The 14,026-nt window shown below is 38.7% G+C and overlaps 1 protein-coding gene across 2 annotated transcripts in view; it reads left to right on the top strand.

The window, feature by feature from the left end:
• SNCAIP (synuclein alpha interacting protein) overlaps positions 1 to 14,026 on the top strand; it is a gene marked incomplete at both ends in the record, with an annotated part of 55,333 nt that overhangs the window by 10,455 nt on the left and 30,852 nt on the right. For both annotated transcript variants that reach the window (XM_082335445.1, XM_082335446.1), the window contains 2 exons: positions 10,077 to 10,939; positions 12,623 to 12,802. In XM_082335445.1, the coding sequence (XP_082191571.1) occupies positions 10,077 to 10,939; positions 12,623 to 12,802 (1,043 nt within the window). The remainder of the gene's footprint in view (positions 1 to 10,076; positions 10,940 to 12,622; positions 12,803 to 14,026) is intronic.

Raw genomic sequence — 14,026 nt, 5'->3', positions numbered from 1 at the left:
TCCAGTCTTTCCCACTATTCTTCCCCATGAGTCTTTTCCCTGTTTTTCCCCCCAGTCTTTCCCCCAGGTCTTTCCCAATATTCTGCCCACCATTCTTCTAGACCCTTCTTCCCATTCTTCTCACCATTCTCCTCCCCACTATTCACTGCCCCTCATTGTCACCCCTTTAATTCCCCACCCAGTACTGCCCTCATTGCTTTCACCCTCCCTTCCCCCCTTTTTTCTCCCCACTGCCATTTTCCCCCCTCTCTCTGCCTATCAGTGTTAGCAGCTGATCATGTGGCGCCAAGGCATTAGCTCGTCTTGTCATAAAAAGGGTTAAATTCACTCAGCTGCTCCAAGAGCAAGGTGAACCAGAGAAGGAGTGCAAGAATAGCCCCTAAGACATATTGTACTGGGTGGTCTGTTCATGAGGACTTCTCAGCCACAGTGGCAGCATCAGTATCTGTTTTCAGGAAGAAGAGTATATTCTTTTTCAGATAGTAGTCTTAAAGTAAAATGCAGACCAATAGCAAGGATGAAGCACTAGTTATGAGCTCTTCCTTAAGACTGTGCAATATAGACAACTTATTGTGTAGCTCGGTTGTTTCATGGTCGCTTCTGCAGTCAGACGTTTTTCAATGATGATTTTAATTACATCTGTACTCATCTGTTGCCTTGAAAAGGAGTTGACAGAAGCAAGTACAGGCATTGCTGGAAGACAGTAGTAGCACTGGGGAGTCTGCCAGTGGAAATTAATTCACAGCTTTGTTTAAAAGTCTTGAGTCAAAAAAGAGGTCTTTAGTACTGATAATAGTATTGGCAAACTGGAAACAGTACTAAAATCTGTTTTTTCTCTCTACTTATCACTTACAAGTTTTGATGAATTGGAAATAGTACTAAAATCTATTTTATTTTTACTCTGCTTAGTCACTGAGTAAACCTATAGTGCTGAACAGGAAGCTATCACTTTACATCCCTGTACAGACTTCAATATTTGAAGTATCTTGAAATATCAACAGAGCTGCATCAGTCAACATTGTGTAAGGCCCTATCTGTTGATTTTCGTAGTTGCTTTTGATGCAGTCTTTCCTTCCTCATGTTGTAGACTGTTAAAAAATGTTCCCCAAATTATTGTTGCTATATGCTATTTCTTATGAAGACAGATATTATATCATAAATCGTTAGTATGCATGACATTCATGCTATTTTATATCTGTATTCCATTGGCAATTTAAGTAATTACACATAGAAAAACTCAGAGGTTCTACAAAGAGCTGATCCAGCTTTCTACCTCCTACTGACTCCTGCTCAGTTAGAGGTTGCATTTCTACTTTAAAACAGAGAAGAATGAGGAAGTAGAACTATCCAAGAATTATTTTTTAAAAGAACTAAAAGTTAAGCATAAGTTAGCCATAGGATGAGATATGTCAGGACCCTAATAATCTAAAAAATAATCCTCAGCCAGCTTTGTCTCAGAAAAATATTTAGTTCACTAAGACAGTTAAGACAAAAGTGTAGAGAAAATAAGATTCAACTTTGTACTTAAGAATATGTATAAATATGCAGACAACCATTTTTGCCAACAAGATTGTTAGAACAGATTTAAACCAGACAGTTCCTCTTTGTAGCATTACTTTTTTTAATTATATGGCTGATATTATGAAAGTGTTACTAGTCATTGTTTGCAGATAAGTTTAGTAAATAGCCCTGTAAATCCCATTTTCTTTCCCCATTTCATGTAAACATTGGATAATATGTTAGTAACATATGAAAGTGTTTGGTTACATTTTGGTTTTCAAATTACTCTAAGCACTTTTAATCCTAGGCAAAGATACTGGTGCTTACCAGTCAGTGTGCTTTCTCAAGCATTTCACATAGACATTTCAACAGATTTTTTTTTTTTTACTATTTTTGTCTGCCTGTAACTTTTGCATAAATTACTTGTTCTTTCAGACAAGGAGAGATTAGAAAGTCTGAGAAAGGACTATGTGTAATTTTTCCTCCCTGAATTCCAGCTGTCACCTCCCTTTGTTGGACAGCACTAGCTGGTGATCTGTACTGGTGGGAAGGTCCTGTGGTTTATTCCTCACCCTTTTGCATGATGTGCATGAAAGTCATGCAGTCAGTACAGTCTCAGTCGTGACTCCTCTATGTCCTTCCTTGGATTTAGAGAATTCTGACTCAGGAAAATTCCAAGGGATCCTTGGAGTCAAAGTATGTGTGTCAGTACCCCCAGATTACAAGGTAAAAGATATATAGGATTGGAGAAAAGGTGTAGGGCAAATCCTGGTTTATCCACAATAAAGAGTGATTAAGGGTAATTGTTTTCTCTACCATCATGCTTCAAGAGGATGATCTTTGTAGCTAGCACAATAACCACTAGGATGGGCATTGTTTTTCTTCAAAGATCGAAAATTAAAGAGTGCAGTTTGAAAATGGATCTAGCCAACTCCATTTTCTGAAATCAAGTGTTAGCCAGCCTGCCCATTGATTTCTGGCATTGTCTAATGTAGAATGATGAATTGAAACAGAAATCAGTCCTTTATGCTTTTGTTATTAACCATGAAATTGGTTGCTTTCTTTCTGGGCAGATTTTCTAAGGCCACTTGAGCAAATGGTTCAAGACATCTGTGTTCAACAAGCTTCACTGAGCCATGTCATTGTTCAAGTATATTCTGTCAGCTATGATGACTTTTGGTTGTCATTAAATGTATGTCTCAAATGAGGACAATATCCTAATCTAGATCTTTATTCACAAGTTGATAAAAGCAAGTTCATCTTCAGTCTCCAGCAGTTACCCTTCTGCACTGCTTTATTCATTCCCAAAGTAACTGTCATTCACAAAATTATTTGGAAGATTAGTTTCCTATTTGAGAAGAAGAAATAAATCAGTTAATATAAAATTGTACAAGCTTTCTGTCTCAAGGTAGTTTTTTAGCTGTAAGAGAAATTAAAGTAAAATTTGATTTGGAGGCAGTGTTATATGGCATTAAATTCAGAGAGTCTGTTGTGCTCCAAATGCCTCCCAGGTAAATATGTCTGAAACAATACAGAATTGATTGGATAATTCCTTGGTGGAATACTGAAGAATTTTCTCAGAAAAAACAGTAATTAGTCTGCAGTGACACTTGTGATAGCTATATATAAGCTCTTTTCCTACCTCATTTTCACATCCTCCCTCTTCCTGTTTTACACACTTTGTGCTGGAATGACCTCTTCTGATTTTTCAGTAGAACTTTACTTGCTACCTCCCTTTTATATCCTTAGATCAGTCTGGACAAGGGTAAATCCAATTTATTAATTTTGAAAATTTCTTTACCTCTTCTATATTCGCTACTTTAGAAATGACAGCTTTTGTAGTGTTCTTCCTCAAGCCAAGATAAGGAAACTTATTCATTCGCTGAGGCTTGTGTTAATGTTTGAATTACCATGCATTGTTATTTAAAAGGATTAATTATTATTTACCCTGTTTACCCTTTCTTTCTTCTTTAGAGTGGCTTCAAATTCCACTTAAATGAGAACAAACCCTCTCTGTTCTTATCTGTGCAGGGTTGTTTTTTAATTCACGTTCTCATGCTATAGAGCTTACATTAATGAGCCCTAAAATGTACTCCTGGAACTTATTAATATATTAAAACTGTAAAACAGTGCCATCTTCAGTTAAAATTGTTAAATATGATTTCAGTGATATTAATAAAACAGTAAATAGATGTTCAGAACTGGTTTTGATTGTACATCGATATGTAAGGGACATCCCTTCCTCCATCTCTTGGAGACCCAATATTGCTGCCAGTGTTGGAGATAAATTGGTGTTAAAAACCATGAGGAATTTTCTAAAAGTGTCCTTAGCGTAGACAAAACCTCGGTGTCTGTATACAAAGTCAGAATCACAGTGCTCTAAATGGACCTGGAATGAGTACAAGTCTTAATTGATTCAAGAGTCTCTGCTGAAGTCGTATCACAAGGAAGAAGTTCAGGCATTTCTTTCAGAGGACAGTAAAACTCCAAATGTGAAACTTTGTATATACTTACTGCAGGACCCCAAATGATTATATAGTACATGAGCAATATGGTGAAATGCTGCATTTGAAAAAATATTTAATAGGTATGGGCAGTTGTCAATGCTAATCCCAGGCTACCTTAATGATGGAAATGATGGAAAGTAGAGTAAACTCCACAGTAAGTGAATGTTTAAAGCAAGGAGGAAGAGTTTCAGATGAACTAAAGTCATCTGAATGCATTCATCCTTTGGTAGCAACAGGGTCAACCTAACAGAGTTTGTTCTCATTTATAGAATCAGAGAATCCTAGAATGGTTTGGGTTGGGAGGGACCTTGAAAGATCATCTAGCCCAACACCCCTGCCATGGGCAGGGACAACTTTCACTAGATGAGGTTGCTCAAAGCCCCATTCAGCTTGACCTTTGAACATTTCCAGGGATGGGACATCCACAACTTCTCTGGGCAACGTGTTCCAGTGTCTCACCACCATAATCATAAGGGTGCAAGACCTTGCACTTGGCCTTGTTGAAGTTCATGAGGTTCACATGGGCCCAGTCCTCAAGCCTGGTCAAGGTCCCTCTGGACAGCATCCCTTCCTTCAAGTGAACCACCTGCACCACTCAACTTGGTGTCATCTGCAGATTTGCTGAGAGTGCACTCAATCCCACTCTCTATGTCATTAATAAAGATACCGAACAGTACCAGTCCCAGTACAAACCCCTGAGGAACACCACTTGTTACTAATCTCCATTTGGACATTGAGCTGTTGACTGCAACTCTTTGGACATAGCCATCCAGCCAATTCCTTTTCCATCAAACAGTCATCCGTCAAACCTATCTCTCCAAATTAGAGGCAACAATATTGTGGGGGACCATGTCAAAGGCCTTACAGAAGTCAAGATAGATGACATCCATAGCCCTTCCCTTGTCCACTGATGCAGTCACTCCATTGTAGAAGGCCACTAAGATTAGTCAGGCATGATTTTCCCTTGGTAAAGCCATGTTGGCTGTCTCTACTCACCTTTCTGTCATGCATATGCCTTAACGTAGCTTCCAGGAGGATCTGTTCCCTGATCTTCTCAAGCACAGAGGTGAAGCTGACTGGTCAGTAGTTCCCAAGGTTCTCCTCTTTACCCTTTTTAGAGGGTAAACAATTGAAGCCTAAATGGTAAGGAAGCTTCTTGTGTTGCCAGCAAGGGCAGAGGGTACCTCCCAGTATTGTGTGCTGGGAGTTTTCCAAGTACATGCTGACAAGGTCTTGAGGTAAAAGCCTCCAAACAGAGTCTTCTTTTGTCTGTCAGTTTTTCACTTTGTTTCCAGGCTTGCTACGACCTGCAGGCAGGTAGCGGTATTTCAGGGTTTTTATGTCTTCATCATAGCATAACTTAAGTAAGAAGGCACCTCTGAAGGCCATCTTGTCCACCTCCCTGTGCTCAGAGCAGTTCCAGTTACATCACATTGCTCAAGGACCTATTCTCCATATGCATGCTGCAATAAAGAACATTGCAATCGAGTTACTTTGGGAAAGTGTTATTAGGGAAACAACCATAGTGCTCCCACTTCTTTGTCAGCAAGAAATAACCGTGATTCAACCTCAGAGGTTCATAGACCATTGAAAGATCTATTAGGCATGACAAAATCAGCAGATTGTCTTACCATAGTCCAGGACTATCAGCTCCAGGGCCCAATCAGTATATTATTCTCCATTATTCACAGTTTTACTGTGGTTTGTGACTGCACAGGTATGGAGTTCATAGAAAACAAAGGTTGAAATACAGAGAATTTAGAGTTAGCGCAGTCTGGATGCAGGTCAGGTCAGGCAGAAGCATTAATGGCACTGATGACTGATAACTGTTTGGATAAAGGAAAGTCATCCAGTTTTTCTCCTGGACAGTGGTTCAGTGGAGTTGACTATGAGATAGTGCTCTCCATCCTGAGCAGAAACAGAGACAGCAAGCTAAAAAGGCTCAAAGATTTCATTGAGGGATGTAGCCTACTAATGGGCATCACTGGTTGCCACCTATGGAAGAACAGGAGTGAAGTGATACTCTTTTTCATTTCTGTTAAACCAGGGTGTAGGTGTCAAGTGACCTACTACAGCAACATGGACTCAATTGCCAGCTGATCTGCAATTGACTCAGATCTTTACATCCATTTTCCTGCTTGCCTGCATCACTGCCTGTTTTATGTCCCAGATGCTCAACAGCAGCATTTGTGACTACACAACATTGGTCAAAGCATAAACCTAAATGAGTCCATGGTGATGGTGACAGAAACACACTGTTAAGAGTTTGACCATTTCCTCAGTCAGTCAGTGCTCTTTGAATGTGAGTCATTCTGGGTTCATGAAGATCCGCCATAGCAACATCTACAAATACCACTCTGCAGTATGGTCAGTTCATTTTGTAATGGTACTGATGTGTGATATACGCCTTTTGCCACCTCCTATTTGTGTCACCAGTGCTGTAAACTTCATTTGATGAATGTTACTGTACCCATATGCCAGGGAGACAGGCTCTTGCACGCACATCAGAAATGAATTTCAGTAGTAGTTCCCTGAGGTAAAAGCTGAGTTCTTTGTTATTTTCATTATACTCAGGACAATTTAAAGGTATTCTGATGTTTGGCATTAGATTGTAAGTATCACAGAAACTGTCTGTCAGAAGAGTAAAGTTTCATCTGTGCATGAAGTAGTCTTGATGGTTGGACAAAACTCAAATAGTTAGCCTATAATTCTACAGCTGCTCGTATATCAGATAAAACTTCCCCTCTCACCTCCCCATACCCTAGATACAGAGATGATGTTGAAAAATGCTGTGAAGTCAACAGATGCTTCCAATTGGAAACATGTTATAAGGATCTTTTTTAGGAAGTTCAAGGTAAATTTTGATTCCTAAAATAAAATCTGATGAAGTGATTAAATTGCAAGAGAAGTTGCTTCCTAATTGTCCCGTTTTCTGATTATTGGCCCACAGTAGTTCTAGGATATCTATAAATAAATAAATAAATAAGTGAAACGATAAATAAGACTACAGGCCTCTTCATTCACATTTTGCATTTTCTCTTCCTCAAGAAGACCATAGAGCACACTATATGCTGAAGAACTACTTTTGCAAATTTGACCCTTGAAGGTTTTCATCAGATACTATTTTCTTTAGTGCCAAGGAAATGCTTTGGCACCTCAGGTCTATCAGGCAGCACGACATTTCTTTACTGATATCAGTGAAATCTCCCCTGTTTTTGTGTTCCTCTCTCTTTTTACTTCAGCAACACAACAATGGGATTGTCCAAATCTCTCATATTAATGAATAAAAGTTAAAGAAATAATTTTGACAACACGGAAAAAAAATGTTGTCATCACTTTTTTACATTTGCGATACTGATGCACAGAAGAGATATGGCTTATCCAAGATTATACTGGAATTATTTGTCAGATTCTGGAATCAAGTTAGCTTGACCCAGAGTTTTGATGGTGCCTGCCTGAGTTCATAAGTATGGAGAGATGAGCAAGAGGCTTTTCTCCTGGAGCAGTTCTTGAAGACTACTCACATAACTCCTGCTGTGCTGTTGCTTTGGAGAATATAGGCAACACCTGCTTTTGCTTCTTCGGGGAACAAGCATCTGAAAACAGAACAGAAGAGATTCAAGCCATGCCCTGGTCCACTCTGGCCTATGGTTTCAGTGTTGTGTAGGGGAAACCATGCTGTAATTGCCTAAGCACTGATACAGCCTGTACAGCACTCAAGTAGAAAATAGCACAAAGAAGGATTGTGTCTACCAGTCTGACTTGCTTTCTTCCCTACTGCTATGTGGTTAAATGCTATATTCTAATCCTTTATTTTATGCAGTGTAAATTCATTGTCCCAGTTAAGTGAAGAGTAAGTTCATAAGTCAGTAAGTCAGTAAAAATATTGCTAACTGTTCTCGGTGTTCCAGTTTGTTTTCTGGAAAAACAGTGTTTGTAAAGAGGTGTTGGAAAGAAAAACAATGAAAAAATGAAAGTACCTTACTCTGCTCTAACTGTAATGAAAGAAAAGAGAAATACATGACTTCACAATGATTCCAGACAGATTTGTAACAAAGGTCATTGCTTCTTCGCAGTGTCCGATTTTACAATTTTATCGTCAGTAATTTATGTAAATGTGTGTCATTAAGGTTAGAAAGTGGAGAAAGCCAAGCAACAAAATAAATGTAAGCTTAAATAAAGTAACGACAAACAAAATGTTGGTGCCTTTTCCTCTGTCTAGACCCCTCTGTTGAAAGCAGTGTTTTCATAAAACTCAGACAGAATTCATTTCCATACTGAGTGCTTAATAGTTCCTGTCAGAACAAAACAGCTGGGAAACATATGGTATCCATTTCCCTGTATCACTTGGAAAAAATTTCACATGTAAATAAAACCAACATAAAAGTGTAGGCCTTTGAACCTAGAATCTTATACAATACATAAATAAGTCAGTACAGTGCGTTCTTTGTATTGGCCCACTAAGTTACATGCCTTTTCATTATTGTTATTTTTATTTCTTCTTCAGAAATGTATTCCTAAGCGCTTCCAAAAGTATTAAGGTAATTTTCAGACATCCATAGCTACTAAGCTATACTAATCTTTCACTTCAGACAGTAATGTTGCACTGAAAGTGTATATATCTGTTTCCTTAGGAAGGTGTTCATGGCAAATTGTGTGTTTTGACCACAAATTAGATCCCACTGATACGCGGTTAGCACATGTAATAAATCTGCTTGTTTAAAAGTATTCTTGACTTTCAGAATGCATTAACTCTTAGTGTACATTGAAAGGGGTATAGAAACTGCCTGAAGACTTTAGTGGTTTTAGTGCTGTCCCTCAACTGAAAATAACAAAATAAGGAAAACTCTTTGCCAGAGTTCCAATGATTATGGAGATCATAAATATCACCAGCTGGGACTGTGTGAAATAGTGCAAGTTCTGTAGGATTGAGTTCAATTTCATTAGGATTAAGAGTTCAGGTACCTTGAGCTCCCTTTCTTATCTACAAGTCAGATTCACTGGTCAAACTCCATATGCTGCAGTGCACTGCAATAGTGGTCTGGAAGCTCCAGAGCTATATATGTTTCTCTGTGTGTGTGTATGTCTACAGGTTATATATATAAGGGATGGAAAGTTTGACAGAGAAGCCTAACATACAGAGGAGAAATGGAAAAGGAAACATCATACCTGAAGAAGTAGACTTAATTTTCAGATCAGAGAATCACAAAGTCATTTAAGTTGGTAGGGACCACTTGAGATCATCTAGTCCAACAGCCCTGCTTAAGCAGGGTCAGCTAGAGCAGGTTAAGCCCAGGACTGTGTCTAGTCAGATTTTGAATATCTCCACCGGTGGAGACTCCACAATGTCTCTGAGCAACCTGCGCCAGTGTTTGACCAGCCTCACAGTAAAAAAGTGTTTTCTTGTGTTCAGATGGAATTTCATGTGTTTCACTTTGTGCCCATTGCCTCTTGTCATGGAGAAGAGCCCTACTCCCACTTCTTCATTGCTTCCTATCATGTAATTATACACAAGGATAAAATTCCTCCTGACCTTCTCTTCTCCAGGCTGAAGAGTCCCAGCTCTCAGTCACTGTTCATATGAATTTCCAGTTCTTGTATGAAAAACACATCTGCCAGACATAACAGGCCTTAAAAATTAAATTGTTGTTACTGTTGTTAAAACAAATCCACTAAAAAGTTTTGACTAACCCTTTTGTTGACCTCCCAGAAAATCATCCTACTCGTGGGATGCACCTCTGTGCAATAAAAAAAGCAGAGTGCAAACTAGCGTTGTTGGGCAGGACCACTGTAAATGCCACGAGGCTCTTATTGATGTCCGTTGCTTGATTAAAACCACTTTGTTTCTAAGTGATTACAATGTATGTCCTGTTTGAAGAAAGTTTCTGGAGTGTCAAATTCTTCAGCTGTTTTGATAGAGATGCCATTAAATCTGCTTAGATGTTAATGTGGCGTGTTATCATATAATTCTTGTTTCCAGCCTTTGGCCAGGTATGTCTTTAAAGCATTCTGTATCATGTCACGCATTGGTAGTAATCACTTCTAAATCACATTCCTCTATTTCTCTAGTTTCCAGCAGCAGCTGGAACTGTGGAGTCTCAACTCTTATCGGAAATGCACAGAAACCAACAGGAATTGCAGATGTGTGCAATAAATTCAGACCAGTGAAGAGGGTTTCCCCATTAAAGCACCAGCCAGAAAGCTCTGAGAACAATGAAAGTGATGACCAGAAGAACCAGAAGGGAGAATACCAGAAAGGCAGCGATTCTCAGTCTGCACCTCCAAATGATGACCAGAGCCCAGGAGAAGGAGAGAGCCTTAAAAGCAAAAACATCGAGCCCGTTGTTCTGCTTGGGGAGCTGGAGCACTATGACCTGGATATGGATGAAATTTTGGATGTGCCTTATATTAAATCAAGCCAGCAACTTGTTCCTTTTACAAAGGTAGCTCCTGAGAAAAAACTTTTGGATGTATGTTCAACAGTGAATGGTCTTAGTGGCAAGACCTGCTCTGCAGGGAACACAGAGAGCTCGCCTGCTGGCGGGACGCAGTTCTGTGTGCTGTCTCCTGTGAAAGGCTCTCAGCTGAGAAAAACGCAGCCCATTGTCCTTGATCAGCACAAGCATTTAACAGAAGAATTAGAGCTTTCCCAGCCTTTAGTTAAGTGTAGCTCAGTCCATGAATCTGAAGCCCAGGGCAAGGGCTTCCTCAGCAGGACATTTGTTGATCCTCATGCACACAAAACTGAGAAGACTATGCCAAACTGCCACCTGAGGACTTTCCACCTGCAGACGGCAGTGGTAGAAAGCAAGCAACTAGAAGAACTGAGTATGAACTGGAGCAGCGGAGGGGGCCCAGAAGAGAGGAGTGAAGAGGTGAAAAAAATTAAGAGCATCTTAAACATTGTAAAGGAAGGCCAAATATCTTTATTGGTAAGTATCATCTTTTTCATAAAACACATAGAATCAGGGCGATCTCTGATGTGGTTTACTAAGCCAGCAAAGCTGATGAGGTGTGTATTTTGAACCACTGCCCTTTTTATCTTGTACGCTCCTTAGAAATTGAGCATATGGGCTTTCAAATGGAAAGTTTTAATCTTTAAATCAAACATGTAGCAAAACCAAGATACTAGTTTTATGTAAACATGGCCAAGATTGCTTGTTTACGCAGTACACTGAAATCATGTAGAAGGCAGGCTTTTTAACTGTTGAGATCACTTAAATATCGAATTTAAATCTTAATTGAGTTTTGCCTTTCACAACATTTGTGGGTTGCTTTGTTCTATTATTGCTGGTTTACCTCGGTTGTTATTTAGAGGCTGATGATGGGAACAGAGGGGCTTCTGTTGTATTCTAATTATTATTCAGGAGTGTTTATGCTGTCTTGTTGCAGCAGCATTCTCAGGCAGGAGGTTTCTCTAAAGCCTTGTTGGCCTCTTGACCCATATGATGTTTTTTAGTAAATTCTAGCACTGTGATCAGGCACCATCAATGATGGTTTCCAGAGTAACTAGATGCAAGTTAACACAATGATACAGCACATGTGATCTCCACTCAGAACGGCTGGTGGAGGCACAGTGTATGTATAAGAACTGTTTTTGTTAGATTTTTGCTTAGCTTCTCTGTTTACCAGTCTAGCTCAAGCACAAAGGCATGCGATTAACATAGCAGCAAGAACAAAGGCAGATATTCAAAGATTAGACAGAGGCAGAAGAGAATATTGGATTGCTCAGTAAGAAATAAAAGCAAATTACATTCACTCTGAAATAGGAAGGGGGGAGGGAGGGGGGGAAGGGGTCATCATAGGTAGGTAGATGGAAAGAAAATGCATATTTTTTCCAAAAAGGGTGAAACCTCTGAATGAAGTAGACTCATCAAGCAGTACTCTGGCAAGTCTGCACAACTTTAGGAACTTATCATTACTACTCCTTAACTCTGTCTTCCTTCTTCCATTTTCCTTCTGGAGTTTCTCAATCCACTTGTTTTGTCTCAAAATTAGATTTGAGCAGAAATAATGTATTAGGTCATGGTTGTGTAGTACTTCGGGTAAACATTCCAACAATTTTTTTCGTGGAAACAAGCCATCAAATAAAAGTCTTCTGTCATATGTTTTAACTACATTCTTGTGCTTAACACAAGCTGCCACTTTTGTGATGAGCAAAATGAATCAGGAACATTTTATAGTAGTCATGGATGGTTTCTGTTCCGTTACTCATCAATATAATACCAAAAAAAAAAAAAAAAGGAAAAAGGAGAGAAACCAAACGCAAAATAGACAGAAATTATGAAAATGTGGGTATTTTTGCAGCTACTTCATTGATCGAACTAGTACAAAGACTTAAAGCTACTCAAGACCTTGCACTGTTGTATAACAATTGCATGAGAAGGAGAGAAACTACACAGTGAATCAAGCGAATCAGCATCCTGCCTCTATCCTTTTGCTAATAGTAGCCAGGTTCTGTATAGTGAAGTGAAAAGCTCCTGCTTTTGAGCTATAAAAGAACATGCCTATGGGGAAACATCTTTGTATTTGGCTTGTGTCTTGGGCTGTGAGGCTTAATGTCCTGTCTATCTTTTTATCCTTAGTTGTAACTAACATAATGCCTTTTTTAACAGCCACATTTAGCAGCAGATAATCTGGATAAGATCCATGATGAATGTGACAACAATCTGTTGCATGTAGCAGCATCAAAGGGACATGCAGAATGCCTGCAGCATCTCACTTCTTTGATGGGTGAAGACTGTTTGAATGAACGAAACATTGAGCAGCTAACTCCAGCGGGATTAGCGATAAAGGTAACTTAGTCTCTGTCTCTACTGTAATGTGACATTTAGTTTCTTTCTGTGATGGCAGCAAGTAATACATCCAGCAGGATGTTATTTTTCAAGCATTTTGTTAAGTGAGAGCAAAAAGAACTGTTGGCTGGTACCACATAAGCAAATAAAAAGGGATTACTATGCAGGATACAATATCAGCTGTATAACACTGACATTTTATTCGTTGTTGTCAATGCATATACATTCATTTTTAAATCAGTTAACTGACTCTGAAAAAAATTGTTTTATTTTAAGGAACTTTCATTTGACTCAGACTCAGTTTTTTCTTTAGAGAGCATAACAGTTTCTTGGTTTTTTACAAATATAGGTATAATCTCGTAAAACAAGTGTGAGAACATGTTTGCAAAGCATAAAAAAACTTTGATCCACATCCAGAGGTGAAACTTCTTGATTGTCTAGAACAATTGAATCAAAGTTAAAATGTACATGTTACAGAACAAACTGTCAGAAACTGCAAAAATTTATGTCAAAGCTTACAGGAAAACCTATTATCTAGGAAAATGTGAAAATTATTGGTATTGCTGCACTAAAATAAAACAGCGCTGTACAGGAAGGCTCATAATTTAACCATACTGATTCTGGTTCTTTAGTAAGTGAGACTGAATGGTTGAATGCCATTCCTTTTAGCCACTAAGTACCTTAAGAAGAAACAAGGAAAGGAATGAAATATAATACATGAGTTTGTCTCTTCTGAGGTTTTATTGTTATTTTCTTCTTGGGAAAACTTTAGAAACTGACAAAGGACTGATGGATTCCAGCCTGCAGGTTTGCATCTTTGAGATGTCATTTCAATGACCTAAGTCCGTAGTGTAGGTTTCAGGGCTGGGTTTTTTTGATTTTTCTGGGACAAGCCATGTGAATATAAAATTAAACTGGTATCTAGTTGTACTAATGAAATGCTATTATAAAAGTAAGGTATTTAGCTTCAATACCTTGGCCTGTGTCCAAACTGAATAGTTAGTCTGCCAATTTAGTCTTTCAATTTTAGTTGGAAATTGTTTCCTTTCTTGTTTTTCCAACCTAGATATATATGTTTATAAGCCAATAAAACCTTTTGTCTTTTTCTCCAGAAAGGTTGGCTTTTTAAGTAATTGGTTCCTTTAATTTCTATAATACTTGAGCATGCTTCGAGATTCACAGAAAAGTGTGTAAATGTAATGGAGTTCTTCATGTAAGTGAGCA

Source organism: Platalea leucorodia (genome assembly GCF_965183815.1).
Source record: "Platalea leucorodia genome assembly, chromosome: Z".
Classification (NCBI taxonomy): domain Eukaryota; kingdom Metazoa; phylum Chordata; class Aves; order Pelecaniformes; family Threskiornithidae; genus Platalea; species Platalea leucorodia.
This window is presented reverse-complemented; position numbering and strand designations above follow the sequence as displayed.